Genomic DNA, 26,029 nt, shown 5'->3' with positions numbered 1-26,029 from the left:
TGCTGCTATTGCACCTGAGTCCAGTACTGTGGCTGCGACCTCTAGCACAGACTGATTCTCAAGATAACACTGCTACACGCTCAAAAACCTCCGATGAAGCTATGGATGGCTCACCAAGCCGACCCGCAGTTGAGCGCGACAGTGTCCCCGCGGTCTCGGAAATCCGAGCAAAACGACCCATTCTATAGTTCATACCACAAGCTAGCTGCAGCAGTGTGGAGGCTACATTGTTGTCCCCCTCAGGGCGCCTAACTCACCGCGAAGGAAGCGACAAAAGGCGCCGGGGCCATGCGGTGCCACTTGCCGAGAGGGGAGAAGGGAATGCCCTTTCAGGACCCCCTTCACGGCGAGTTAGGCGCCCCCAATGGGCGTACTATTGATAACAATGTAGCCTCCACAGTGCTGCAGCTAGCTTGTGGTATGAACTATAGGATCACTGCGCTGGCAAGAAATTGGCCTCGCATCTGCTTGCTTCACCGCAAATGTCGTCCAACGACGGTATTAGTCTGCCGCCCCGGCCACGTAACTCCTTTTCCGCTCTGCGCTCCCACCCCTCGCGTTCTTGTACCCTCTCGATCGTTCCTCTCGGGATAATTGAATGGGTGATTGTTCAGTGCAGTTCAATTTTCTCGCCTTCACACTGCTCGCACGACATTTGTTGAGACAACGCGCATAGTTTTCTTTATCTTTTATTTCTTGTTCAGCCTGGAATAGCACGAGCGGCAGCTCGGTTCTTTTTGTGCTTAGTTTTATTTCGCACGTGCTGGAGCATTTATGAGCCATTTTAACGCGTTTTTTTCACTTGCTATCGTAAAAACCAACCCAACGTGTATTCCTAAGTAGACAGACGAGAGAACTATCAGTTAAGTACTTACATTTTGCCTCAAATGTGCCTGCGGTTTTCTTTGCGCTAAAAAATGTTGTTAAACAGCTCGTAAACAACTGAGGGTAGGCTGATGGGTCTGTAATTCTTGAGGTCTTTGCGATCCCTCTTCTTATGAATCAGAATAATGTTGGTGTTTGTCAAGGCTCTTGGCACTTTTTGAGTCTTCAAGCATCCCGCAAATAGTACAGCAAGCTTTTACAGTACAATATCTCCTCCCTCCTTCAAAAGATTCACGGTTATGCCGTCGTCACCTGCAGCTTTCCCTCTTTTCATGCCTTTGAGAGCCTTTCCTACCTACTCTTTAGTTACTAGTGGGACATCGCAAGTTGACCTTGTACTCTCAGTAGTTTCCCCTGATCTAAAGTCACTGTCATACAGCCTGGTGTAGAATCGTTCTGCTACCTTTATTATCTCGCCCAAGTTGTGCGTAACGTTACCCTGCTAACCTGTGAGTGTATACATCCTGTCTTTGCTGATGGCTAGCTTTCCCTTAGTTAAAGTTGACGCTTGGGCGAGTTGGTGTTCCATAATCTTGAATTGACAGCACAAACAAGAAACGAGGGCGATAGGGAGAGCACGACACACAGGCGCTACTTTCAAGCTTCCCCCTGTTTGCAGCGTTTCCTTGATCACTACCACGTTATATGCACGAATGTCGTTTGTTTTACTTCTGTTAATCAGATTCGAAAGCTCGGCTAATTCAATCCGATCCGCCGCAGTTGACACTTTCATGTTCTTACGTTTGGCTGTGAGTTCCTTCGTTTTCTTAGTTTTTCAGTTTGTTCCCTACATGTTGTTTCTTACACAACTGTTGCTGATTCACTGATTGCCGATGTTAGGTTGTCATTTAGCCTGTCTACAATGACCTCGTTCTGCTTTTTCAGAAGCGCGAATTTGTTTTGAAGAGTTATTTTCAACTCCTGCGACCTGGCTCTAACTGACTCCAAGAGGGGTTTCCTAGTTTTCACGAGTTTCTTTCTCTTTTGAGATTCAGCCTTAGTTTTTATCTAACCATCCAATGATCACTGCTTCCTAATCTTACTTAACATTTCTACGTCTTGCACGATACTTGGGCTGCCACTTAAAACGAAGTCAATTTCGGTTTTTGTTGTACCATAGGGACTTTTCCATGTCAATGTCCTATTCTTTTGCATGTAAAAGAATGTGTTCATCAATTTCAGGGTATTCCTCTCTGCAAATCCTACCAGTGTGTCTCCTCGACTGTAGCGATCGTCTATTCCGAAGTTTCCCATTGACCTCTCTTCCATTCGCTCCTTACCGACCTTTTCGTTAAAGTCTCCCATCACAATCGTGAACTGCGTTGATGCCTTCACGTTGATGATTCGGCGTCCTCGTAGAAGCTGTCTACAGCTTCGTCATCATAGCTGGTTGTTGGCGCAAGACTTGTGCTATCTTTAACCTGTATCGCTTGTTTAGCTTGATCACAACCGCCGCTACTCTCTCGCTAATGCTGAAAACGTCTCCACGTTTCCTGCTATTTCTATCTGGATTAAAAATAAAACCCCGTGTTCGTTCTTTTCTTGGGGTCCACTGTACACAGAATATTCCCGCTAGTGAGCTCCATGAAGCCTTCTCCTGTGTTTCTAACTTCGCTGAACACTATAACACCTCCTCTATCAGTACAGCTAAGTTTCCCTCACTAAACAAGGTGCGTGCGTTGAACGTTGACAGGGTCAAGTTGAAATTCAAGTTCAGGCTTACGCACTCACAGCACTTAAATACACAAAACTGACACCCAATGACCAACAATTCCGTTTTTTTTAGTATTTATAGCTGCTGAAAATGTTATCCAATGAAATTGTATGGGCCGGTTAAGTAATCATGACAGCATATGAAATTGTGAAGTTTTATCCGCTCAAAAACCAAGGATAATACGCCACCAAGAAACAAACCTGTAGTCATCGCAGCCAAACTTTTTGACTCAACACATTGTAACTCCGTGTTGACAGAGCAACGAAGCTACCTCCAACAGTATGGTGGCGCGGCCATAATACGTCAAAAATCTGTTGCATCGCAGCAGCCACAGCTACAAACATCGCTTTATGTGGTAGCTGTTGGAGCCCTAATTTTTAATATTATTTTAACAATGTGTTCCCGTTACATAAGTCGCCTATAAGATGTCGAATTCAAAAACTTTGCTAATAACTTACCCTACCTGGCATGATAATCGGAGATTTCAATGCTCGAAACAGCATCTGGAGATCAATGCGCGCCCATGCTAGAGTTCGGGTAATTTAAAAGTCTATCACGTAATGGGAGGATCGCACCTTTAAAGGGACTCTGCAACACTTCAGATGAACGCTTTCACTCTTTCCTTTGCGTCTGGAAGCACTACGAAAGCTATAGTTATCGCCAGCACGGAGCGGCACTGCGTGATTTACTCGTCGCAGCAAATACGCCTTCCGTTTCCTGATTTGCTTTTGTGGCTTTCTTCTTAAAGTGGCTATCGAATGCGTTTATTGCTGCAACCGAAGGAAAGCCGGTAAATAGCCGCTACATCGCCGCAATGACGAAATTCCATTAGTCTAAACACCCCAAGACCAAAAAAGAAAGAAAAGTCTAAGCAAATTTCTTAATTAGCTAATGGGCATACAGCGGTAATTTTCGTATTATATACTTCACGACCCACCAATATAAGTACGGAATGCGTTGGCAATTGACTACATTTTGCAGGCTTTTAAGATTAAGAAAAAAGTTGAAAGAAGTTTTGCAGGACCCCTTCAATAGGAAAAATCCGACATACTACAACATGGCAGACAATACCTTTCCAGTAATAAACGCGACAATTGAATACTGCCCTTCCACTGATTCTAAAGTAATTAACTTCTACGGCACCGAAAATTTTCCTGTGAAACTACATAGCTACAAATAGTGACTCGCAAGGCACAGACCCGCCTCGAACTTGTAAGGAAGACGCAGCTGACACGATAACTTTCAAGAAACGTTCCAGAGGGCAAGTAATTAATGTTCCGTCTAGATATTCAAGCAGCAAGCTCACTGTTCTCCCCCCCCCCCCCCTTTTTGACTGCACCATAAAAACAACCCCTTGACCACAAGTAGAAAGGAAGGAAGGAAGGAAGTAGAAGGAAGGCAGGAACTTAACCTGGTTAGAGCCTAGCTTGCTATCCTGCACGTGGCAAAGGGAACATATGCAAAAAAGAGAGAGGAAAGAATGCCTCAGCGCTGGGCAGACCACAAGTAAAATCAGCCGAAATATCGACTATCTGGAATGAGAAGTACAAGGCGTGCACTTTTGCGCCCCCACCCTACATTTGACAATCTGCTCAATCTTAAACAGGCAAAAACCAAAGCCTCGCAAAGCGTACCTGCGCACTGCAAAAAACTTCCATTTGACCAGTAAACTCATACACGAATGACGATCAGTCAAGATGTGTTGTGTACGAGTCTTCGTCCCCGCCATCATGGCCCACTCTTAACTGAGGATGGAATGAGTCGCACTTCGTGAGAAGCGAATCGCAGGATGGGATCCCGATGTTGTAAGCGGCAGCGGCAGACGTTAATGAAGTCCTCTCTTGATGAGCAGCGGAGAGCAGAGTGCTGGGCTGCTCCCCATTTGAGGCGGGTGAGTTGACGTAGCACGTCATTGTTACTCCGTCAGGGGCCCTTCCCCTGCTCGTGAGGAGGAACAGTGGCGCGTCGTGGTCATCCCAACGAGAATCACGACGCCTCTGCTCGGAGGCGAAATGGCAGGTTAGTGAAGAGCGGATGACACACTCGTGAGAGGCGCGTGGCGGGGAGGCGTGTATGTGTGTTTGTGTGTGTGTGTGTGTGTACCTGTTACGAATGTTTGGCTCAAAACTAGACATGCGTCGCATTTTGAGATAAACAAGCTTCATTTTGTGTCAATATCAAATGAGCATTTGATGCGGAAGATGCTCCTATCGTTCCCGCGGAAGGTCAGGGATTTACGTGCACCGAAATGCAAGGTTGACGCGGGGTCCTTTTCCATACTCAGTCAGCGTTCAGAGATGGCATCTCAGAGTCCGGGGCTGCGACGACTAGCAATCTTCTCTACGCGATTCCTGCCCTTCCTGAATGACAAATCAGCCGATACGCAACGCCAGCGTGGCGACCTGTAATCTTTAGCCAGGGAGGAGGCGCCGTAATAATACTTTTCAGCTCGAATGAGACGTCAGCGTCGGTTACGAGGCCCGAGAGCGGGCAGCGTAACCGGATTCGCTCGGAGGGACCCCTCGCTAGGCCAGCAGGCAAAGGAGACGCAACGGGATTACGAGAGCGGGGGGCCAGCTAGCTCCGTAAACCGATTATCCGGCCGCCGCCGCGACTCGAACCGGTGCCGCGGGAAAGTGATGGATGCTGGCCTGGCCGCGATACGTGTCTGCAGACTGCTGCCTCCGGCCGGCAGGCGTGCTGCCGAGTCCGCTGATCGCCAGCTTCGCATTACGGCCAGGCCCGATACTTTGTGGGATTCCAGGCGCTCGACGCTCTCCGTTTTCTATCTTCTTTTTAAAGCGGGCAATAAGAAGAATGAATTGCCCTCTTCGTATCACGACTGCACTCTGCAACTCTGGCGTCATCGGGGCCCGTCGGCGCGCCGATAAAGAGCGCCAGAGCGGGGAATCTGAGCTGACCATTTGCCCGCGAGCTCCTTCAGCATCAAAACGCCAAATTCATGACTGCTGTGATGGGCAACGAGCGATGGTCCAGCAAGAACGCGGGCTGGTTGTGCCAATATAAATAGGCTGTATGTATTTATTTTCTCCCAGTTGTTGCCTATCGGAGTGAAGTGCACTAGTTGTTTCCCGTAAAAGGCTTCCTATTAATCATTACATTTACTTGATATAATAAAATGAGAGCCAATTAAGGCATTACTGGCTTAATTCGTGTATTCAACGAATTGGTTAACGTACAGACCTATCGAACTAAACTAATAAATTTAATGCCCCCCTTCCCGTATAATACACGTCCCAAAACGGCATTCATGTTGCCCTTGTGGTTAGTGCAAAACTTCCTAGTTTAGCTAAACTTGTAGTATCTATGATAACGAATGTGAAGGTATTCTAAGCAGGTGATTTTTGTAGAACTGACGAAGGAAACATGAATGCCATTTTAACATCGGTTTTATAAGGGCAGGGTCATTTTGCTAGGTTCTGCTACAAGTCAGCTTGCCGTCGTTCCTGCTCCGCGGAGCGCGTCGCAGCTCGAGAGCCATCGGCTTTGACCACTGGTCCATGTTTAGTCAGTTGGCAGACTGATGTATATACTGCCTTGTGAGCTTGACTCGGGGCTCACCGGGTTCTCAATTGTGTCCCCGCTTTCCGAGGAGAAAGAGTCAGTAGACATCTCCTCAGAGCTGCTGCTCCCCTTGTCCCCTGAGGAATCGTTGCCGTCCACAGCGGCTCGTTTTTCCTTGGGGGTGGGGGGGGGGGGGGGGTGGGGGGGGGCGGGGGGTGGTTCGGTTGACTTAATTTCGTTCCGTCAGTGCTAATAAATACTGTAGAATGTCTGTTGTGTCACTCATTCCAATAACATTGGGGGAAAGGTCGGGGGCAGCGGGGAAATAAATATCACTCTACACAAAAGCACAAGCAACGAACGAAAAAAAAAAAAAACACAAGCATACAATACAGGTAAGTAAAATAAACACGCCCCTTAGGCTACACAGCAGAACACCGGACACCATGCTGTGCGAAATCCACTGGCACCTTTCAGAAAACTTGTCAGTGCATCGCGTGCGTAAGAATGAGCGCCAAGCGAAACAATCACACAGCGAACACTGCACGGAAGTAAGGACAGTGAGTATAGACCCCACGCCCAGATTTCTGGGCCCCGACAGAAAATAGGCTACAGCCCTGCCTTCAACCATGTGAGTAAGGAGTTTATTGAACTCACGGGCGGATCGGAGGAAAAGAAGCATATCTAATTAAAACCTGCCGTTTTGCGACACAAATGTCCCAGCTTTGCTTAACATTGCGAACACTAGAACGCCGAAAAACATGGTTTTACATATATGTCTCCATATTTGCTGCCAGGTTTTGTTTCTAAATCAGGTACTATTATGAGCAATATGAAAGGGAACACAGGAACGCCTGGCAAACACCCTCAGACCCAGCTATCAGTGATACGCAGCGGCCGCCGTCGGAAACAATGTGGAAAGGGGGACGCTGTTCTAACAACTGTTTCCATTCCCGCCATGCGTCTTATCGGCTTTCGGACGATACCATATCATCGCCGAAATTACTTAAGCTGTTGCTTTGTCGAAACGCCAGCGCGGTGGGAGTGCCAACAGTTAGTGGAAGGGCGCCCTCCTTTCCCCCTTCGTTTTTTACAGCGCCATCCGCGCATCGCTCCGAGTCTGTTTCGAGGCTGTTTGCCACGCGTTCCTGTGTTCCCTTTCATATTGCTCATAATAATACGTAAATCTAGTACTGTGGTAAATTGAATACCTTTCTACTTCTCATGATACCGTCTCACCTGTACAGTATTTAACAACGCTCTTAAAAAAAGAGCGTTTGATGACACGCACCGCCTGCAGTTGTAGAAAAATCGGGTAACCTTCCCTTGGGCGTTGTCTCTTTAAGTAAGGGTAACGTATTGAAGCGCTGTAGGCGTATTCGAATATATGTCGTATATAAGGCGGTAGCGGTCCCATAGGTTGGTTTTGGAGGGGGCGATTTTTTTTGGGGGGGGGGCGTTTTTTTTGGGGGGGGGGAGGTGGGAAGGTGGAGGGGAGGGCGAATAAAGAACCGCTCCCCTCCTTGCACCAGTTTCTCGGAGGAGGTGATAACAATGCCGGCGTGCGCGCGTATGCGGAGTAACCCGCTTGCGCACAATCACTTTGCGGCACAGTGGTTTTTGGCCCCCCTTGGCGGTACAACGGCTGGCTCGAGCCAGCATTTCACGTTTGTGGCCTCGTTTGTGGCCTCGCCCAAGTGGGATGCTTAAAAAAGTAAAAAAGCTGAAGGGGGGGGGGGGGGAGAGGGCGATCGCCCCCTTCGCCCCCCCCCCCACCCCCACCCTCTTGGGACCGTCACTGATATAAGGCATGTATGCTGCTGATTTGAGTTCTTTCGTTCATTTCCGCTATATCCTCACGCAATTTTCCATATGTAATACGGTAAATTCCTCATAAATAAATGTAACTGTATTATTTACATAAATTTGATGAATCACAGTTCGTTAAACCAAACATAAGTTATACATGTAGTCCGTCCAGCCAAAGCAGCATTACCCGGCGGCCAAGAAAAACCTAGCAGGAATATAGTTGTAAAAACAGTGTGAACATCTACAAAGAATCCAGAACGGAGCGCTAAAACGCACACAAGTTGACGTAAGGCACCAAGATAACAATGTGCCATAAAAAAAAAGGCGCGATGAGCATGAGCAACACTCCACTTCTTGAAACATGACACACGTTATCAAAGATCACTTACAACAGTTGCCACTAGATGTTAACTTGTCCAGAACATTTAAGGCTTATATTTAATTGCGAATTTAGACGAAGGTAATAAATGAAGCTGGTCCACTTGATAAAAATTCTACGGCGGCTCGTGGTGTCGTATGTGATTCGATCAGTTTGCCCTCAAATACTCTTGAGTTGTAACTCATACGACGCGATTGAGGATCGCTGGATTTAAATCGATTGCGCCCACCAATTCACCTGGCCCCAGTTCTTGTTGTGAGGGTGGTTTTAAGATTTTAAATGATCATTTACACGCAAACAACCGTATCTAGGTTGCCAAGTGATGCCACAATGAATATGAATGGCCGATGCCACGAAATCCGTTTGCGTGATGCTTTTTTTTTTGCTGACTGTACAGTGGGGATACAAAAAAACACGATCAACGGAGCGCACAGCCTCCAATACATTCAGCGTCATCTGTCTTCCAACTTCGGAAGCTTCGCGCATGTGCTGGTCTGCATCATATTTTAGAGTGCGCGCCTGCAATTAGTTCGGCGGCCTACTCAGTAAATCGACGCTGTGTATGGATGCGAAAGCGATTAAATATTGGGCAAACAATCCGGCGTCGGCGTTGGCGTCTGGGACAAAAAAAAAAAAACAAAAAACGGCTCCTTGGCACATGCCGCTGCCCGCGAATTAACTACCCGGGCATTCCCTGAAGGCAGAGAAGACCCACCGGAATCCCTCAATCACCTCCCAGTCCCGAGTCGTAACACAGACATCTTGTACCACTACCATCGAAATCGCCTCATCTACCCTCCTCCTCATCCATCTCTCAACACCAACGAGGCACGCCTTTGGCGACGACTACAAACGCAGACATACTACAACACAACTATTCTACACAACATATCACCAACCATGTACCCCTACGAATGCCCATCCTGTAAAACCCCCAACACCCCATACCACCTTGTCTGGACTTGTCCCTACCACCCAAATCCCATCCCTTCCCCCTCCCTGGAGCAGTGGGAGTGCGAGCTGACCAGCTGCCTGCTAGAGACGCAGGTTAACCTCGTGTCTCGGGCAAGAGCAGCCGCCACGGCTCGCGGCGATCCGGACTAGGAAGGCCACCCACAACAGCACTTTCCGCTCCAATAAACGTTTCTCTCCTCCTCCACCTTGGGGAGCGTTTCAATGCACGAGCCGTTCCAGATCACCAGCCGTTCCGTAGCTTTCAAGACGAAGCTGCAGCCAACCCATTGGAGTAGCAATGGGTTGGCTGCAGCTTCGTCTTGAAAGCATCGGAGGGATGAGATCTGCATTGTAGTTCTCGAGGTTAGCTTTCCGAAGCCGGTAACGTGGCCGCCACCGCATTTAACGCACTGCCGAATGCCAGTCGCCCACCAAGGACAAGGTCAGTGCGAAGTGCGTGTTGGTGCCAGGGAGCTTGTGCGAAGTGGTGAAGCCAACAACCCCGATGAACGTAAGTTGGGCTACTGAATGATCCGACATCGCCGCCGACATTTCTGAATCAGTATGCAGAGTCGTGGATTGACCTGACGATACTGCTTGGCCCTGTTTGGGAAGGTGGTCATCATTGGAAAGTCCATGACACGCCTTCTTTGGCAGATCATCGCTTAATAGTTTTTAGCCCTCTGTCAGTTACATTTCCTCGTAAGAGACGCCTAACGAAAGCGGCTACACGTCACATGATTGAGCACTTGACAAGTGATCCTTGGTTTCACGATATCGATCCGCTATGCTTTGCCACGCCCGAAGCCATCGATTCTGCAGTTAATGCATTTTATACAAAGTTTGATCGTGTCAAAAAGAAGTACGAGAGCGTCCCAAAAAAACACAGTGGAAGCATGTGGTGGACCGATTCCCTTGCTAAGGAGAGGTCTGCAGTCCGTGTTCTACGTCGGCATTTTCAGCGATGCAAGGATGCGCTTCAGCGAGCACATCTCAAGTTTACCTATTACAAAGCCCTCAGTGACTACAGGATTCACATAGAAGAAGCGAAGGTCACTGCAGCAAGACAGGCATGTTCATGGGAAACAAGAAGAAGCTTATTCGGGCGTCCCTTTGAAGCCGCATTTAGCCGCTATACAGTTCCAACAGTATTGCCTCCTCTTCTGCAAGCTGACGGCAGCTCTACAGCTGGCACCATACAATCTGCCGACCTTCTTCTAAAGACACTTATATCAGAGGATACGAGGGAGACTGATACGTTGGCTCACATGGCGTTACGCACGTTTGTTGCCCACACACCATATCAGACGGATCACCAAGACGTCTACTTCACCCAAACCGAATTACGAGCAGCCGCCCGCAGCCTGAACCCTAATTCAGCCCCTGGATTTGACGGTATTACTACTCTTATGACTCAGCTATTAATTACCCACATTTCCCCATTCTTCCTCAATCTGTTTAACACCTGCCTTCAGCTTGGACACTTCCGGTCCCAGTGGAAAATTGCCCGAATTACGTTCCTTTTAAAACCTGGAAGGCCACGACATCAACCCTCGTCATACCGAACAATTTGTGTTACATCTATGCTGGGGAAGCTGCTGGAGAGGATGCTAAATTCCCGTTTATACTTCTTCCTTTATCAATCTGGTCTCCTCCATCCTCACCAGTATGGTTTTACTAAGGGGAAGAATACGACAACTGCCTTGGTGGATCTCCGTCGCTCCCTGCAAGAACGCAGGGATAAAGGTGATTTATCTTTGGTCATATCTTTGGACTTTGCCGGCGCCTTTGACTCAATTTGGCATCCAGGGCTTCTATATTTCTTCCGGTCACAACGGTGCCCTAGCAATATATACCGGCTATTGCATTCCTTTTTGGAGGGCCGAACAATGTCATTTCTGTCCCACTCCGGAAGCATTACCCATGCAGCTACAAAGGGAAGCCCCCAAGGTTCTCCTTTAAGCCCGCTTTTATGGAATGCTTATATCCATGGTCTGCTCTCTCTTCCGATGCCTGATAACGTATATCTTCAGGCATACGCGGATGACACGATCGTTGTAATACATGGCGATACGCGAAGGCAGCTTGTGACAGCGGCTCGCCAAGCCTTGGAGAGAATTACCACTTGGAGCAACAACGCCAAACTTCGGATTAATCCGACGAAATGTTCCTGCTTACTGGTTTCGAGAGGAGAACGAGGAGCAAGCCGAAAACCCACAGTGAGACTTTACGGGACGTCATTACGATATGTGCCTGAGATGAGGCTCCTTGGGGTTGTTTTCGACAACCATTTAACCTTTGTCGCTCACGTTAATCACCTCAGAACCATTGTCGAAAACCTTGCGGTCTCCATGATACGCTTCAGTCGTATGCACACCATTGTAAATAGACAGCATCTTCGCCTATTACATCATTTGGTTGTGATGCCAGCCGTTTCGTACGCCGCTCCTGCATGGTGGTATACGAGTCAACACTCCATGCTTCGGGCAAGAGTACGCTCGCTTCTCAGATCTACACTGTTTGCGGTCACAGGAGCGTACACGACAACAAGAACGGCTGCTCTAGAGGTAATAGCTAATACGTTACCTCTAGACATACACCTAGATATCCAAGTACTTATGTTTCTCCTGTTTTCTGAGCGGCAATCCATCACGTTCAACTCGATTAATTGCGAACCATCCGACGTAGACCTTCCCATTGTCTCTCTCACTCATCCAGCCAGATTGATTCGAATTAGCAGCGGGAGGCTTAATGCTGCCGATGCTAACCAAAGATTACGAATCCCTGGCCTACACGCCTACACAGATGGGTCGCATACTTCTACTTCAGCTGGTGCTGGCTTTGTTATCATGTCTGGGCCTGATTCTATAAAAGCAGTGCGCCGTTACCGGCTCGTTACCCCAACCTCTTCGTTCGACGTAGAAGCACTAGCCCTGAACAAACTACTTCAGTTTTTGCTTGATAATCCACCTTCTTCTCCGGTTCACAACTACACTGACAGCCTCTCTGTCCTAACCGCCCTTGACAACCCGTTTAATCAATCCACCGTAGTTCACCAATTGAAAATAGCCATCCTTTATCTCGCGAATGTCGTTTCTGTACATCTTTATCACGTACCGGGACACTCAGGTGTTTGGGGTAACGAGCTGGCGGACATGGTGGCGGCAAGTGCGGCTACGAGAGGAGAAGATGCCCGCGGTAAACTGTTCAAACGCATGATGAGATCTCGATTAACAAAAGAGGGTCACCTGCAATGGCAGCGAAGGTGGTCGACGGAAAATACCGACACAGAACTGTACAGATGGATGCCCAATGTATTGGACATTCCCTCCTCCTTCCCTCCACCAAAAAAGCTAACTCAATTGATCACTGCACATGGACGGTTCCCACATTATTTTTATAGGTTACAACTGACGGTAACATGTCGATGCTTCTGTGGACAAGACGCACCTTCCATTTCTCACTATTTACAAGATTGTACAAGAACAGTTGTGTACGTTCGACGACTCCACAATGTAATAAGAAAAGCACTGGAACCCCCTCATTTACGGACAGTATTGAATGACTGTGTAGCAGTAAAAATTTTAACGGAACTCGTTGAGTTTATTTCAAAGGCACTGCCTGAAGTGTGACAGATATCCAGCAACCCGAGTCAAGATGTACTTTTCCGCGAGTGATGTGCTCAGTTTTTTTTGTTCCGTGTTAGTGTGACTGGCTTTTGTTCTTTGCAGTGTGCGGGGCTGCAATATCACATGAACAGCATTTTCTAGTATGATGTGTGCAGTGTGCGGGGCTGCAGAATTGTGCTGGCTACCGTATCCTGATTCGCTGTGGGACTGGAGTTCTCTCGTGCAAGCGCAACATGCACTGAGTTTTGTCTGTCTTTTTCTTATGCGGTGTACAAAGATATAGCGTCATGCTGTTTCTCCCCGCTTTTGAAACTTTGCGAGATATGCTTTCACAAGCTAGTCATAGGTGCCACTTTTTGTTGACTGGTGTCAGCTATATAGCGTTGTAGACCGCTTTTCGATACTGTGCGATGCCACATAATATGTGCACTGTTTACCTTTTTCTTTTCGCAGTGTGCGGGGCTGCCTTAGTGTGTATGTTTTATTTGTACTGATTCTGATTTTTTTTGTCATTAGTGCTTAACCAATTCGCTATTAGCTTGCTCCCTGTGATTTGGGTAAGCGTGAAGAGTTTGGTTTGGTGCTAAGTATCATTTTTTTTTCTCATCTACAAATTGGTTTCTACAAAAAAAAAAAAATATTTTTGGGCTATCGCTCCTTTTTATTTATTTTTTATTGTCTGTTAACCTGACATAGCTTGGCTGGAGCGGGTTTCGTTCCCCGAATTTTTTTTTTTTTTATTATGGGGAACACGGAATTAATAAAGGAATAAAGGAAGGCCACCCACAACAGCACTTTCCGCTCCAATAAACGTATCTCTCCTCCTCCACCTTGGGGAGCGTTTCAATGCACGAGCCGTTCCAGATCACCAGCCGTTCCGTAGCGCGAGCCGAAACTCAGCAGTAGCGAGAGGCGGCCGTCCACGGCAATACGCTACAGATGAAGGGTACCCGCCGCGGTGGCTCAGTGGCTAAGGCGTTGCGCTGCTGAGCACGAGGTCGCGGGTTCGATTCCCGGCCGCGGCGGTTGCTTTTCTGATGGAGGCGAAAAGCAAAAACGCCCGTGTGTACGAGATTTCGGCGCACGCTAAAGATCCCCAGGTGGTCAAAATTAATCCGGAGCCCTCCACTACGGCGCGCCTCATCGCCTGCGTTGCGTCGGCGCGTTAAACCCCACAATCAATCAATCAATCAAAGCTACAGATGAAGGGCACGGAAAAGCACAGAAAACGAGCGAACGGGCAAGCAGTGAAATTTTCCTTCGTCGTCAACTCTCCCGTTACACGGCAGCAGGAACGAGCAGCGGTGCAACGCGTAGGAGACAGGTCCGAGCAATTCGAAAGCGTTAAAGTGGAAGTGGATGGCGAATCAATGCATCGCGGCGGCAAAAGGGCGAAGCCCTTCAACAACACGAAGCGAAAGCAAGGCGGCCCAGGCGTTCAATCGACATTATGCTTTCGCATTTATAACCCATAAGAAGTGCGTAGGTGTCCTGACACTTTGTTTTTTTAGTTGCGCGATTCAACACCCCTGCGCAGATGAGTAAAATACAAGTTGGGGGCCCAACTTTTACCCTCTAACGTTCATCTTGCTTGCAGCGCTAAACTGAACTGGCTCGTCGTTATCGATAAGAGCCGCGCATGCAAGCTAACATGGTGAAGGACGTTTATTAAGGCGAAATCCTGATATGTCTCTATAAAGGCAAAACGGGATCGCGAAAAGTGACCGTCGTCGTCGCCGGCGTCAATAGGAATGGTGCCAAAGGTCCCGTGACCTTCCAGTAAAAATCCCGAGACAGGAACTCTGCAGTGAATGATCACGGTGGGGCCCTGGCGCCGTTACTCGGCCATCGAATATACACTGAAAGCTCGTAATTCGAATATCAAAGGGAGCCGTCTCATTTCGAAATAATGAAAGTTCGAACAAACGAAACTGGTGAAGAACAACCATGCATTGTGATTGGGAAGCAGTAGGGCACGTCAACATTTTGATGCTTGAAAAATCCGTGATTGTAACTGCCTTCTTTCTTTCAAGGCGACAGCCAACTTTTTTTAAAACCAAAGTTTTCTACCTCTACCAACCAACGGTTCTTTCGCGGCGTGCGGGACAATAAACTCCCAACGCAGCGGAGGCGGCGGCGGGGGTGGGGTGTCGGAGGGTTTCACTCACGGAGCCCACTGTAGATGGCGCGGCGAATTTAGAATTTACCCATAGTTCCCCGCGGGGGTGCCTGCTCGCCGGCGGGTGCGTCGGCGGTACGGCTTTGTCGTCTGCTTTAGCGACGGTTGTTTTGGGCCTGTTTTGGAGCAGCTTGGCATCCAATGCACGCTTCCTTCGCACGGCTTGATTGAATTGTTCGACAACACCTCCTGGGTAACCCGGACCCGACGGAATTAAGTGGTTGTACGGCAAAGATACGTTAAGGATTGGTTTGAAGGGCGGGAAAACAAAATGTAGAGACCACATACAGACATCTGGCCGCTAGAGAAACGCTACCTTATGTGCACTGCTTGCTACGAATGGGACTCCGTTTTCTAAAGTGATGAATACCAGTTCGGTTGCGTTTTAAGAGGTATTACAAAAGGCGGAAGGAGCAACTGGTCCTGATTAATAGCGATTATAAAAGTTCCCTCAGCTTCCTCGCAATTCTCAAGCTTACTAAACTAACTAGTTTAAATCGGTATAAATAGGAATCCCTAAGCTCACATGCCGAATTGTTTCGGTGTCTACGCTTGTGTCGCGCGGTGGTGTAGCCCTGAGCTAGCACATCAGGATGGCTAGGCTCCGCTGTCTCACCCTTCGAAAGACGCTCGAAGGGTGAGACAGCGAAGGGACGCTCGACCGGGCTACGGCATCGGCGTCCACCGCTCTATCCCTGCCATGGCCGACGCTGCTGCTGTGTTCGGCACGCCGCCTCCGCGAATTCGAAGTAACGGCTGCAGAATCTCTTGTTTCACTCATTGTAGATCCACGTGTGTGAATTCAAGTGACGTCGCATGGGCAATTGTTGTGGGTGTCGTTTAAAGCTTTGCTTTTCAATCACCTTCACAGCGTGGACATGAGCCAATTTTTTTAACGAGCGAAGGCCTCCTCATCGCCTTATTCAAAACCAAAGGCACATTCCCACTTGCGACTTGGCACGTCGCGCGACGTCGCGCGACGTCGCAAAGCGATGAGCCGGCCGTCGCTTTTAGTCGCTTTGCGACGGCGAAGCCGATCGCTCTCGGACGGAAATCTCTCGTCGCGCGACGGGATCGCAAAACCGAATAGCTAATCATTTCCGCGGAGTGGGCTGACGGAGCCGGAAACGAAACGTTTGTTTACATCCGGCATTCCAAACGGCAGTGAGCCGCCGCTGGGCCCGCAGAGGCGGACTCCCCGGGCCGGCAAACAACGTCTTGTGCATTTCGGATCTTTGGTCAATGGCTTCAGCGTACACACGCACGAATCAACAGAGTGGGGCTCATCACTGTGGAGATAAGTGTTTGAATTGTAATGAAGTAATCTTCGTATATAGCTAGATGGATAGCGGCACGGTAGGCTTACTTGCAGCATTTCGTACCTATATCGGCGAATAGTAAACACCGTGGAGTTCGAAGGCGCCAGAACTTCTGCGTCTGCGAAAAGAAGCGAACTTTGCGGGTCGGGATGCAAGTGTTGTGGCATGAAGGCAAACGTGTGTATTCTTCCTGAAATAATATTTGAAAAGAGCCTGCTTGAGTTCCTTATTTTCGACTCATCCCGCAACCCGCAATGCTTTCGGCACTGTGCCAGGTTTGTATCATGTGTTCTAGACTGATTTATACCTGTTTTTGTAGCGCTCGTGGAAAATAATTTTCTTTGACTGCGAATGGTGCAAGCACCACGGAAGTCGTACAGGTCGCTCCGCTAAACGCAGGCCCATCATTGCTCCTCGCGAGTGTGAACACCGCCTCATCACGCCACGCCCGTCGCGCGACGTACCGTGTCGCAAAAGGGAATATACCTTAAAGAAGAGAGGGGCGGCATTCGATCGGGCCCTGAGCAGACGGCAGGACTGGTGCTTCGCCCTCTTCCTTCACGTTGTCATTGGCAGCGACAAGGTCGGCATTTTTTAGCTGCGTTACGATGTCCTCATTTGTGAGCGCACCACACACCACTCCAGTTCCAGAAGTCGTCTTCCAAAACGTCCGCCACGGTGGTTACAGATTGCTTTTATCCGATTTTACGTTACAATCCGTTCTTCTCTCCGGTCCGGAGGCGATGCAGCCTCGTGTGTAGGAAGCGGGTGCGATTCTCTGGCCGCGTACCAAACGCCAAGCAGCCAGCGCGGTGGCGCGTAGTTCAAATTATCCGTAACCAAACCTAATCGCGTTCGAATGAATGCGCATTTTATGGCGAAAACAATATTGGCGTAGTCCAGCGAGTTTCGCGGTGCATGACAGTTTGACCTTGAAGTGATGATACCAGGTGACCCGCCGCCGCAGAGAGTGCCGCCCCTCCTCCCTCCTCCACACCACGGCGGCGGGAAGGAGGGCGAGTGCATCCGTGGCGTGAAGGAGGGAGCGAGGACGCTGGTCCATCTGTACCGAAGATGCCTGCGGGGTCCCAGTGGCGAAAGCGGCAAGCTGTGTCGGCCCATCTTGCAGATGTCGCTCGGTTTGCTAATGAGTTAGTTAAGCGGGAACGTCAGTAGGAGCACGCAAAGCGGCAGGGTGAAACGAGTGAAGAACAGGACCTTCGGCGAGCTAAGCGTCGGGAGAAGGATGCAGAAAGACGACAGCGACGATCTTTAGAGGCGGCAATGGACGCCTCGCCTTCGACTGGACGACGGCTTCGGAAACTGGCTAAACAACGGCAGGGAGTACTCGCACGGAACATTCGACTAGAAATATCGTTCGGTTGGCAAACTCTGCTTTGGCTACTTTGACTGCAGGGCGCTGCTTTCAGACGCGGGCGGGAGCGCCATCACGTGGTATTTTTCATATTTCTCGTTTTTTTTATCAGTCAGAATAAATGAGTACGCAGTCAGTTCGTCGCTGAAAATATCGTGGTTAGATGCCTCTCGTGGGTATCTACAAGTGCCTCATAGACCCTTTAATGATTATGAGAGTACATCTAGATGTAGATAATTAATTGTAATGAATTAATTAAGTATCATTAACGAGAAAATTACTGTCCGCTTCTCCACAGTACTGCTAACATTATGCACTAGGTTTTCTTCGAGTAACGCCATTTCTATTTCTTGAAATCTTGGTGCATGATAGCTGGGACACCCTGTATACACGTTGCTCCCCGTTTTATCGCACTCGTCACCTTTTTGCGCACTAAACGAGCCTCGCTTGTTGGATGCTTCACGAAGAATGCGCTTAGTCTTGGCGCAGATAGACCAAAGCGGCCTTACTACGCAAAAAAGTGGCCGCATCTTTGAGACGGTTCGTCCTTTTTCGCGTACCTTCAGTTCTACGCAAAATTGCGCACTTCCCACGCTGATTGTAAATAAAATTCTACAGCGAGGGCTTATGGCCTGCTCTCTACGGTTGCCCAGGAATGAGGTACACTGTGGTTGTGTACAAGAACTTTTTACTCACATCGAGGCTAGCCAAGGTACACCGTTCAAAAGCACGCACCAAACCTCTCCAGAGTCCCGAGTCCGAGTGTCCGCGCACCAGCCCGCTTCTTCCACACCACCGCCCGCCGCCCCGTGTCCACCAGCGCCATCCATCGGGCGCCGACGTCCCCAAGTCCCGCGACCGGGGGCCGCACGGCAGGCGAGGAGAGCGAGGGGCTCCGAGCAACACCCTCTAATCCAGAAGGTATCGCGCCAAGGCTGAAGCATTTTCCCACGATACGCCAAAAATACCTCAAGTGACGTCGTAGTCGGTTTGCATTTAGCGCAATTGGACTGTGGCGTCCAAGCGGTGGTGGTGTCGCGGAGGAAGCATTTCGTTTGGTGGCACGCCTTCTAATGGGGGGAGTAGTTTGTTGGTGCGTTAGCCGTCCCGCCATCGCCCAAGGGTTGCTGCATACATACGCGCGCACTATAGTGCAGCGCTCAGATTTCCGGCCTCAAGCTTTTCCTCCAGCACTGGAGAACCCGGCCATACCAACGACGAAGATCGCCGCCTGTAGCGCAATGAAGGAAAGGAGCAAGCAAGCAAACAGGCCGTCCCTTCTGGAACGTAGCGCAGCTGACAGTCCTTCTCAGTCATCCACGTAGACATGTGCCAAGTGTGCGTAGGTGGACACGAGCTTGGGACAGTTCAATTTCAAATCGAAGCTTTTTTTGGCTCTACTTTCGGCTTTTCGGGCACTGGTGCTGTGCTCTAGCCAGATGCGCCGCTTGGTTTCTTTCTTACTACACCGGATGGCGCTGGCATCAGCGCATCGCAAAGCAGAGAGGGGAATATTGCCTATGACAGTTACCACCTGTAACAGGGAAAAAAAAGTATTACGGGCCTAATAAGCTTTAGTGCCTGCCCTAAGCAGCGCTAGTATTAAACCAAGAGTGTAAAACATGATTATATTAGTCCTTTATGGTAAGATGACATGTCATCACCCCGCTTCAAAGGGGAGACCAATAGCAATCATCATCATCATAATCATCATCATAATCATCATCATAATCATCATAATCATCATCATCATCATCGCAGCTGGTGGGGCCGGCGAAGTCCATTCATGTATCGCGTGCTCTGCTCTTGGAGCTAACGAGTAAGCAGAGTGCCAACCAACAGCAGCGTCTTCGATACGCAGTGAGAAGTGGTGCATACCGGGAAGGCAGTCTGGTGCCAAGCTGTGAGGCAAGGCAACCACGCACGGCGGTCATGAAGGACGGCCGGCATCGTGAGCACTACGCCCAGAAGCGACAAGCGGAATAACTCGTGAAGGTCTAGCGCATGATGCACGGGGTTCCGTGTCGTCGGTCAAATCGTCAACGTGCCGGTGGACGTGCACCACATCCTTACGACTCCTCCGCGCAACGTTTTCTATGACGCGGCAGCGCATTAAAAACATGCGAGTGATGAAGTCAGTGTATACAACCACAAGTCAACCTTAACGTCGATTCCCGCATATGCCTGGAAGCTGTCAATTTTTTTCTTGGCAGCATACCGACCCTTAAGATGGAGATAGCAGCTGCATGTTTTTCCTTTTTATTTTCATTTGTTATTTCGAAATGGGGTAAGGCCAATACGTCGAGATGACTTATTCTAACTCTTTGTTCATAATAGCCCATGAAGCTCCATATAAAACTCCGCAGTCATTCTTTGATTAAAGGAATGGGTAGTCGCACCGAAATGGTTATGAATGATGCTCGTTTCCGAAGTAATAAGGCCCGGGCTAGATCACCAATTTGGAAAGTGGGCTTTTTTGAGAATGAGCGGACAATCCCAATTGTACGCACAAGAGGAACTCCGTTTTATGATCAAAATGGCCGCTTATACATCTCTTACTGCAAAGCATAAACAATAGAAGCGACCGAAGAGAAAGTTTTACTACGCGAATATATATCAACCTGTACGTAACCAATAAGGCAGCGACGGGACATGGGGTTCAAAAAAAAAAAAAAAAAAGAAACATTCATACCGGAATATACCTAAGGCCGAAATATACAGCCTATAACTTCTTTTAAGTGAAGGCATATGCCCAACAGTGCTCTGTAGTGGTGAAAGTTCGCGGCGCAGTGGGAAATTTTTACTAGACTGCTATCTTGAGTTGCAATAGAACAAATTCATCTAATTTATTATAAACGGCTTAACTTGATGCGGTACAGTTCCCGAACCACTTCGCCCACCACGAAAAGGAGAACAATTCTCGCGGGGTAAATTTTTCACGCATTAGTTTGGTTATCTGCTTAAGTATATGTTCTTACCTGGACAAGGCGATCTTGCCTACAACGCAGTGGTGGTTCTCGGTATTCAACAACGCGTGAGACTGTTTATAAAACGATTGTGTGGTATGGAACATGTCCCAATAATTAGTGCGTACAAGTGGTTATTTGAAGGTTGGCAAAACTCCATGGCTTGCCGCAACGAGCGTAATAGAGCGGTGCGAAACTATTGACACTGGGCTCACTTTAGGCCTTTTCGTGAACGGGGGTGTTCACTTATATGCGCCCCTTTACTTGTGGCATAATTTTCGAGATGCTGCCCACCGCTTGCTGAGATGCAAGATGACTAGTTCAAAAGAGCTGTAAGTTTGCGGTCCCTTTTGTGCTAAATACTTTGTAATGGCCGCAGCATCTCCGCAAATTTTAACGTAAACATTGTGGGACCAAGATATTGGCCAATTCTAATGAACATCATTCTATCATAGGAATATTTTCAACTACAAACCAGCTGGTAGAAGAATAGAGTGAAAGTAGCCGAACGTAAGGTCAGATCACCATTAGTCATTCGGGGAGCTGTATATCTTGCCTTGCATTGGAATGACACCAGCGATGTCCGAAACTCTCTCCACAAACTGTAAGTCGAACGCTCGCAAAATTTCCCGCAGGAAACTAACAAAATCGTAAAACGAGTAGTACCGCAATTTAAAGCTGAGAGTGACGTTAGGGTTCGACCTGCAATAGTAGCGGTCGAGAGCACTGCTCAGGGTTGTCTTACAGGTCACTACTGAGGCCCACAAAAAGCGTGACCAATAAGGCAACCTGAGAGCCAGACATTATTTGTACATTCTGATGGGTACATTGTGTACACAGTCCTGACACAAAGCCAAGATGCCCCTTGAGGAGCTACGGGATATTTACAGCTTTGCTACAGAGTGGTACGTGTGTCATCATAGTCGCCTTTATCACCATAATCATTGTCGCCATGAATGTGGAGCTTGTTCAACGCACAATGAACGGTGATCTCGAGCCTTTCCACTGCGTCATTCCTTCTCCTTCCCCACGCACGTTCTGAACTCGGCCCTTCACATCTGCGCATACATTCCCCGGCCCTCCCGCGCTTCTCGTCTTCTCCCTGGGTGGACATTTCATTCCGCAATGTTATCTACTCTAGTCCAGCTACACCTCTCGGTCTGGCTGCCTTCCGCCAGTGCTCTATCCCTGCAATCAGTGCTGCCCTATATTTATGCCCTAGTGTTACCTTGGCTGAACTGGTATAAGTCTTCAGTAAAATGCGAAAGATCTGGGCAAGTGAACGTGTTTGCAAGTACTAACCGTAGTGGTTCGTTTTCGCGCCGAATATTCGGCATACAATTATCACACAATATGAATATTAATTTTGTGTCCTCCCCATTTCGTTTCGCCGGCAAAAGACGGAAATTACCAGTTTCCTACTGTTTCATCTATTCCAGTGCGGCACCCAGTATTTCCGCACAACAGATGCGGCCAAAACAGTTTGTCTAGACAGGTGTTTTGCCCCTGAAGAATTTTTAAATTCTTACGGATTTCTATGCGGACTCAACGAGGCACCCCGTCTGTCTGTCTGTACCGCTTCACGTGTCACACTTTCGCCACGTATGCGAAAAGGCGCTAGGGCCTTCATACTTTGCCAGCAGACTCATTATATTGCCCCAGAAAAACGCCCGTCCACCAATGCATTTGTGTGTACTGCTGAAGCCGACTTTAGAAGGGCTCAGTGTATAACCCTCAATGGGAAAACAGAGGGTCGTATGGAGGTATTGAATAAAATGCTGTTGGGCCGTCATACTCTGACACCAAACATCCTATACCGCCGCTGGATAAATGCCTTCCCAGCATTGCATTTCTGCATAGTAGCGAAGCCGACTCGAAAGGGTTCGGTGCAGAGTGCTTTGCACGGATACATGGGGTTTTATGGAGGTATCCAATAAAGGCCTTAGGGCTTTCATACCATTATACAAGATCTTTTATATTGCCACAGAAAAAAATGCCTTCTCAGCAAAGAATTTGTACACAGTAGCGAAGCACTCGACAAAGGCACTCTGTATGGGCTGATGGGATTATGGAGCTGTTTAATAAAAAGCCCGGGCCTTTATAGTTTATCATCAGACTGCTTATTATGCACATAAAAAAAATGTCTTCTCAGCAATAACTGGGTGTTTAGTGGTGAAGCACCGACTTTAGTGTGTAGCGGGGCGGCTTAAAGTATTTATTCGACAATTCCCACTTGGAAGGGAGTCTCTGCAAACGTTTTGCTTCTTATTAGTAACCTCTATGAGGTGGTCATGTGTGATCTACTAGTGTTTCTTCCGTACATCAAAGTTTACTAGGTCTCTCTCTCTCTCTCTCTCTCTCTCTCTCTCTCTCTCTCTCTCTCTCTCTCTCTCTCTCCTTTCCCTTGATGCCCAAATGGCGGCGCCCTGCGGGAGGGCACCTCGCGAGGCCTACCTTCCTGCCTGGAGGTCCGGCGGGACCCGGTGGTCCGGGCGGTCCTGCGGGGCCTTCAATGAACCCCGTCGGGAACGTGTTTCCGTCCAGCGTCGTCGTAAGGCCACGTTCGCCTTTGTCCCCTTTCTCGCCCTGTACAGGGAAAAAAAGAATACGTACGTGGACTGCCCCCGATTCGACACATTTGCCGCAGCCATGCCGTCCTGCGCAGGCGAATAACGCCGTCGGATTGGGTGATACGGTCGCCATGCAGCAGGACACAGATCTCTCTGCTCCGCGTGTAACTCGAGAAGTCCTAGAAACTACAAATATTTTACTACAAACTACATAAACAATTTTTAACCCCACAAAACTAGGCGCACCGCTGCCTACATCCGTATGGTCTATCTATGCTTGCACAGAAACAAACGAAGAAAGTTTTCGTTAATAAGGCGAAATGTAGAACATTTCGTTTCTAGCTAAACAACAAAAACAAGTGACAATTTTGCTATCCCTTCACTGTTCTCGACCGCCAAGCTAAGCGAGCAACATACACATGTGTTTAGGTTAAACGCAGGTTAAGTCTGACCCAAGACCAAGAGCAAAATAAAAAAAAAAGTGGAAAAGGATATTTTCTCTGATTTCTGTGGTCTTGAAAACGGATGTAACTTCTGTTAGCATCGAAATTAAACATCCCACAAATCACTCGAGCGTTCTGGTAATGACACTGCATGATCCTTTAGGATCAATGGGCCCTCCACGCTTAGCCTTACCGTGCTCCTCTCACATTATCCGTCTTCTTCTTGCTTGCGCCTGTTTTTCTGTATGTACTGCCATGATTCTTCTAATTAAAAATATAAATATATCGCCGGTTGGCCTGTGAAAATTCCTATGCCATTGTACTTGCGTAAAGCGTCGGCTGTGTTTCGCATTCATTGGGTGTGTCGCATTCACTGCGTCGCATTCATTGAGTGTCACTGCCTCATTAGTTGATCACGAGCACTATGGAAGGCGAGAAAACCCCAAGGGCATGTTTCCTGGGAGTCAAAAAAAAGGGGGGTTGGGGGGGGGGAAGGGGGGGGGGGGCTGCTTGCGCCGGTAAACACATCACTGGGGTACGGGCATGAGCGTACGGTGTCAGTTCAAGGATGCAAATAACTGGGGCGTCCGGTTGAGCGGCGGATGCAGGTATGATTCGAGGAACTTTATGAACAACAACATGCGAGCAGCCTTCAGCGCATTCTCACCTTCGGTCCCGGTAGTCCATCCTTGCCAACGGGCCCCTGAAACAAAGAAAGCTTCATGCATCACATGCGCAGTCGGTGGACGGCGTACAGCACACTCTACGAATAAAGCTTACGCTATCCCGAAAGGGCCTCACGAAGGGCCTGAAGTATATTGTCAACAATAAAAAAAATAGCCTAATGGCGCAAGTCTCGGAACACCCGAGCGGACGGTTTGCGTGACGGAAAACGGCGCGCCAACTCGGTTATTACAAGGGGATACTTCTATACACTAGAGTGGAATGTCTCAGCTTGTGGCGACTAAGTGTTGATAGACATCAGAATCACGTAATATCGGGCATATTATATCTAGAATTGTCGGTGCACCCAGAGTGCGTGTGTGCTACCTACATACACACGAAAGCACTGACACGCTAAAAACACCGAACCTAATTTACCTAATCTGTAACGTGTATTTTTGTATTGGTAATTTCAAGACGAAAAAAAGAAAAAGAAAAAAAAAGCCGCTCAGAGAGAAAAGAACGAACGTAAAGCTAAATTTTCTGGCGTTTTAGGCGTCGAAGCTACGCCTGGGCTATGCTGCGCCCGAAGGGCTGAAGGTTAATTTCTACCACCTGGAGAACTTGCGCCAAAAACTTGGCCCACGATAGTTCTTTGTTTTTCAGGTAAACAGCCGCCGAGGCCGAGGCGGTTGTCCTCGTAGTTTCCTTATTTGTCCTTGTTTGTTTTTTGCGCAATTGGTGCCATGGATATATTCCAACTAGGCCGGCTCACGGTGTTGATCCAACGAGCTTCCTCCCACGTAAAGCGTACGTCCTCGCGTATCGCGTACCTGTGTTTTTGTTTCTCATATGGGAAAGACATTTAAATGGAATAAATAAATAAATATTTTTAGCCATACACTTCTGCCCTAAGCCTCACTCTTTAAAGTCCTGAAGAGGCGGCTTTTTACACAATTGCCTACTCGTTTTTCGGTATATGTCACGCGGGATGTGAATCTTTTTGAGAACGTTCTACGCTTGGTCTCCGAGCAGCAGGCGTGTCTCGCTGCCATGCCGCGGGCGTTTGTCTTTGTTTCGAGCAGAGGCAGCTGAGAGTTTGCTGCGAAGCGGACTTACCACGAGGCCAGGCGGCCCACTGGGACCCAGTTCACCTGGAGGGCCCTGAAAAGAATCAAGGGCAAAAGTCACAAGCAGTGGCGCCAGATTTCCCTTTAGTGTATATTAGTATGAAACTCTATGACGGTGCACACCGGTGCGGTTTATCGAGGATGAAAAGGCGCACCGGTGTGCCCCGGTGTGCACCGGTGCGGTTAATCGAGGATGCTATAAAACAACTCCAGGAAAAAAAATAAGTCGCCCAATTTGGCTATAAATACCCCAATCTGGCAACACTGGTCACAAGTCAGGCCACAGCGTCGCGTTGAAGGGCAGTCTACAAAACAATTAGGGCAGCCTCTTCCACCATAATCAGAACACCCGCCAGCCGCTGAGGCAAATTATCAATGCAGCGGGCGTACACTGCAAATGTGGATACATGCGTACAGCGGATTTACTATTTTTGGGGCGTACTTGACTAATATCACTGCAGTCTAACATAATATACCTCAAGACAGAAA

The 26,029-nt window shown here is 48.5% G+C and overlaps 1 protein-coding gene across 6 annotated transcripts in view; it reads right to left on the bottom strand.

The window, feature by feature from the left end:
- LOC144146608 (uncharacterized) overlaps positions 1-26,029 on the bottom strand; it is a 478,728-nt gene that overhangs the window by 108,919 nt on the left and 343,780 nt on the right. For all 6 annotated transcript variants that reach the window (XM_077678547.1, XM_077678552.1, XM_077678560.1 and 3 more), the window contains 3 exons: positions 25,530-25,574; positions 24,415-24,450; positions 23,189-23,320 (listed from right to left, as the gene is read on the bottom strand). In XM_077678547.1, the coding sequence (XP_077534673.1) occupies positions 23,189-23,320; positions 24,415-24,450; positions 25,530-25,574 (213 nt within the window). The remainder of the gene's footprint in view (positions 1-23,188; positions 23,321-24,414; positions 24,451-25,529; positions 25,575-26,029) is intronic.

Source organism: Haemaphysalis longicornis, unplaced genomic scaffold, assembly GCF_048455015.1.
Source record: "Haemaphysalis longicornis isolate Haplotype H1 unplaced genomic scaffold, Haemaphysalis longicornis Haplotype H1 scaffold_1, whole genome shotgun sequence".
Classification (NCBI taxonomy): Eukaryota; Metazoa; Arthropoda; class Arachnida; order Ixodida; family Ixodidae; genus Haemaphysalis; species Haemaphysalis longicornis.
The sequence above is the reverse complement of the archived record's forward strand: the minus strand, read 5'-3'. Positions and strand labels throughout refer to the sequence as shown.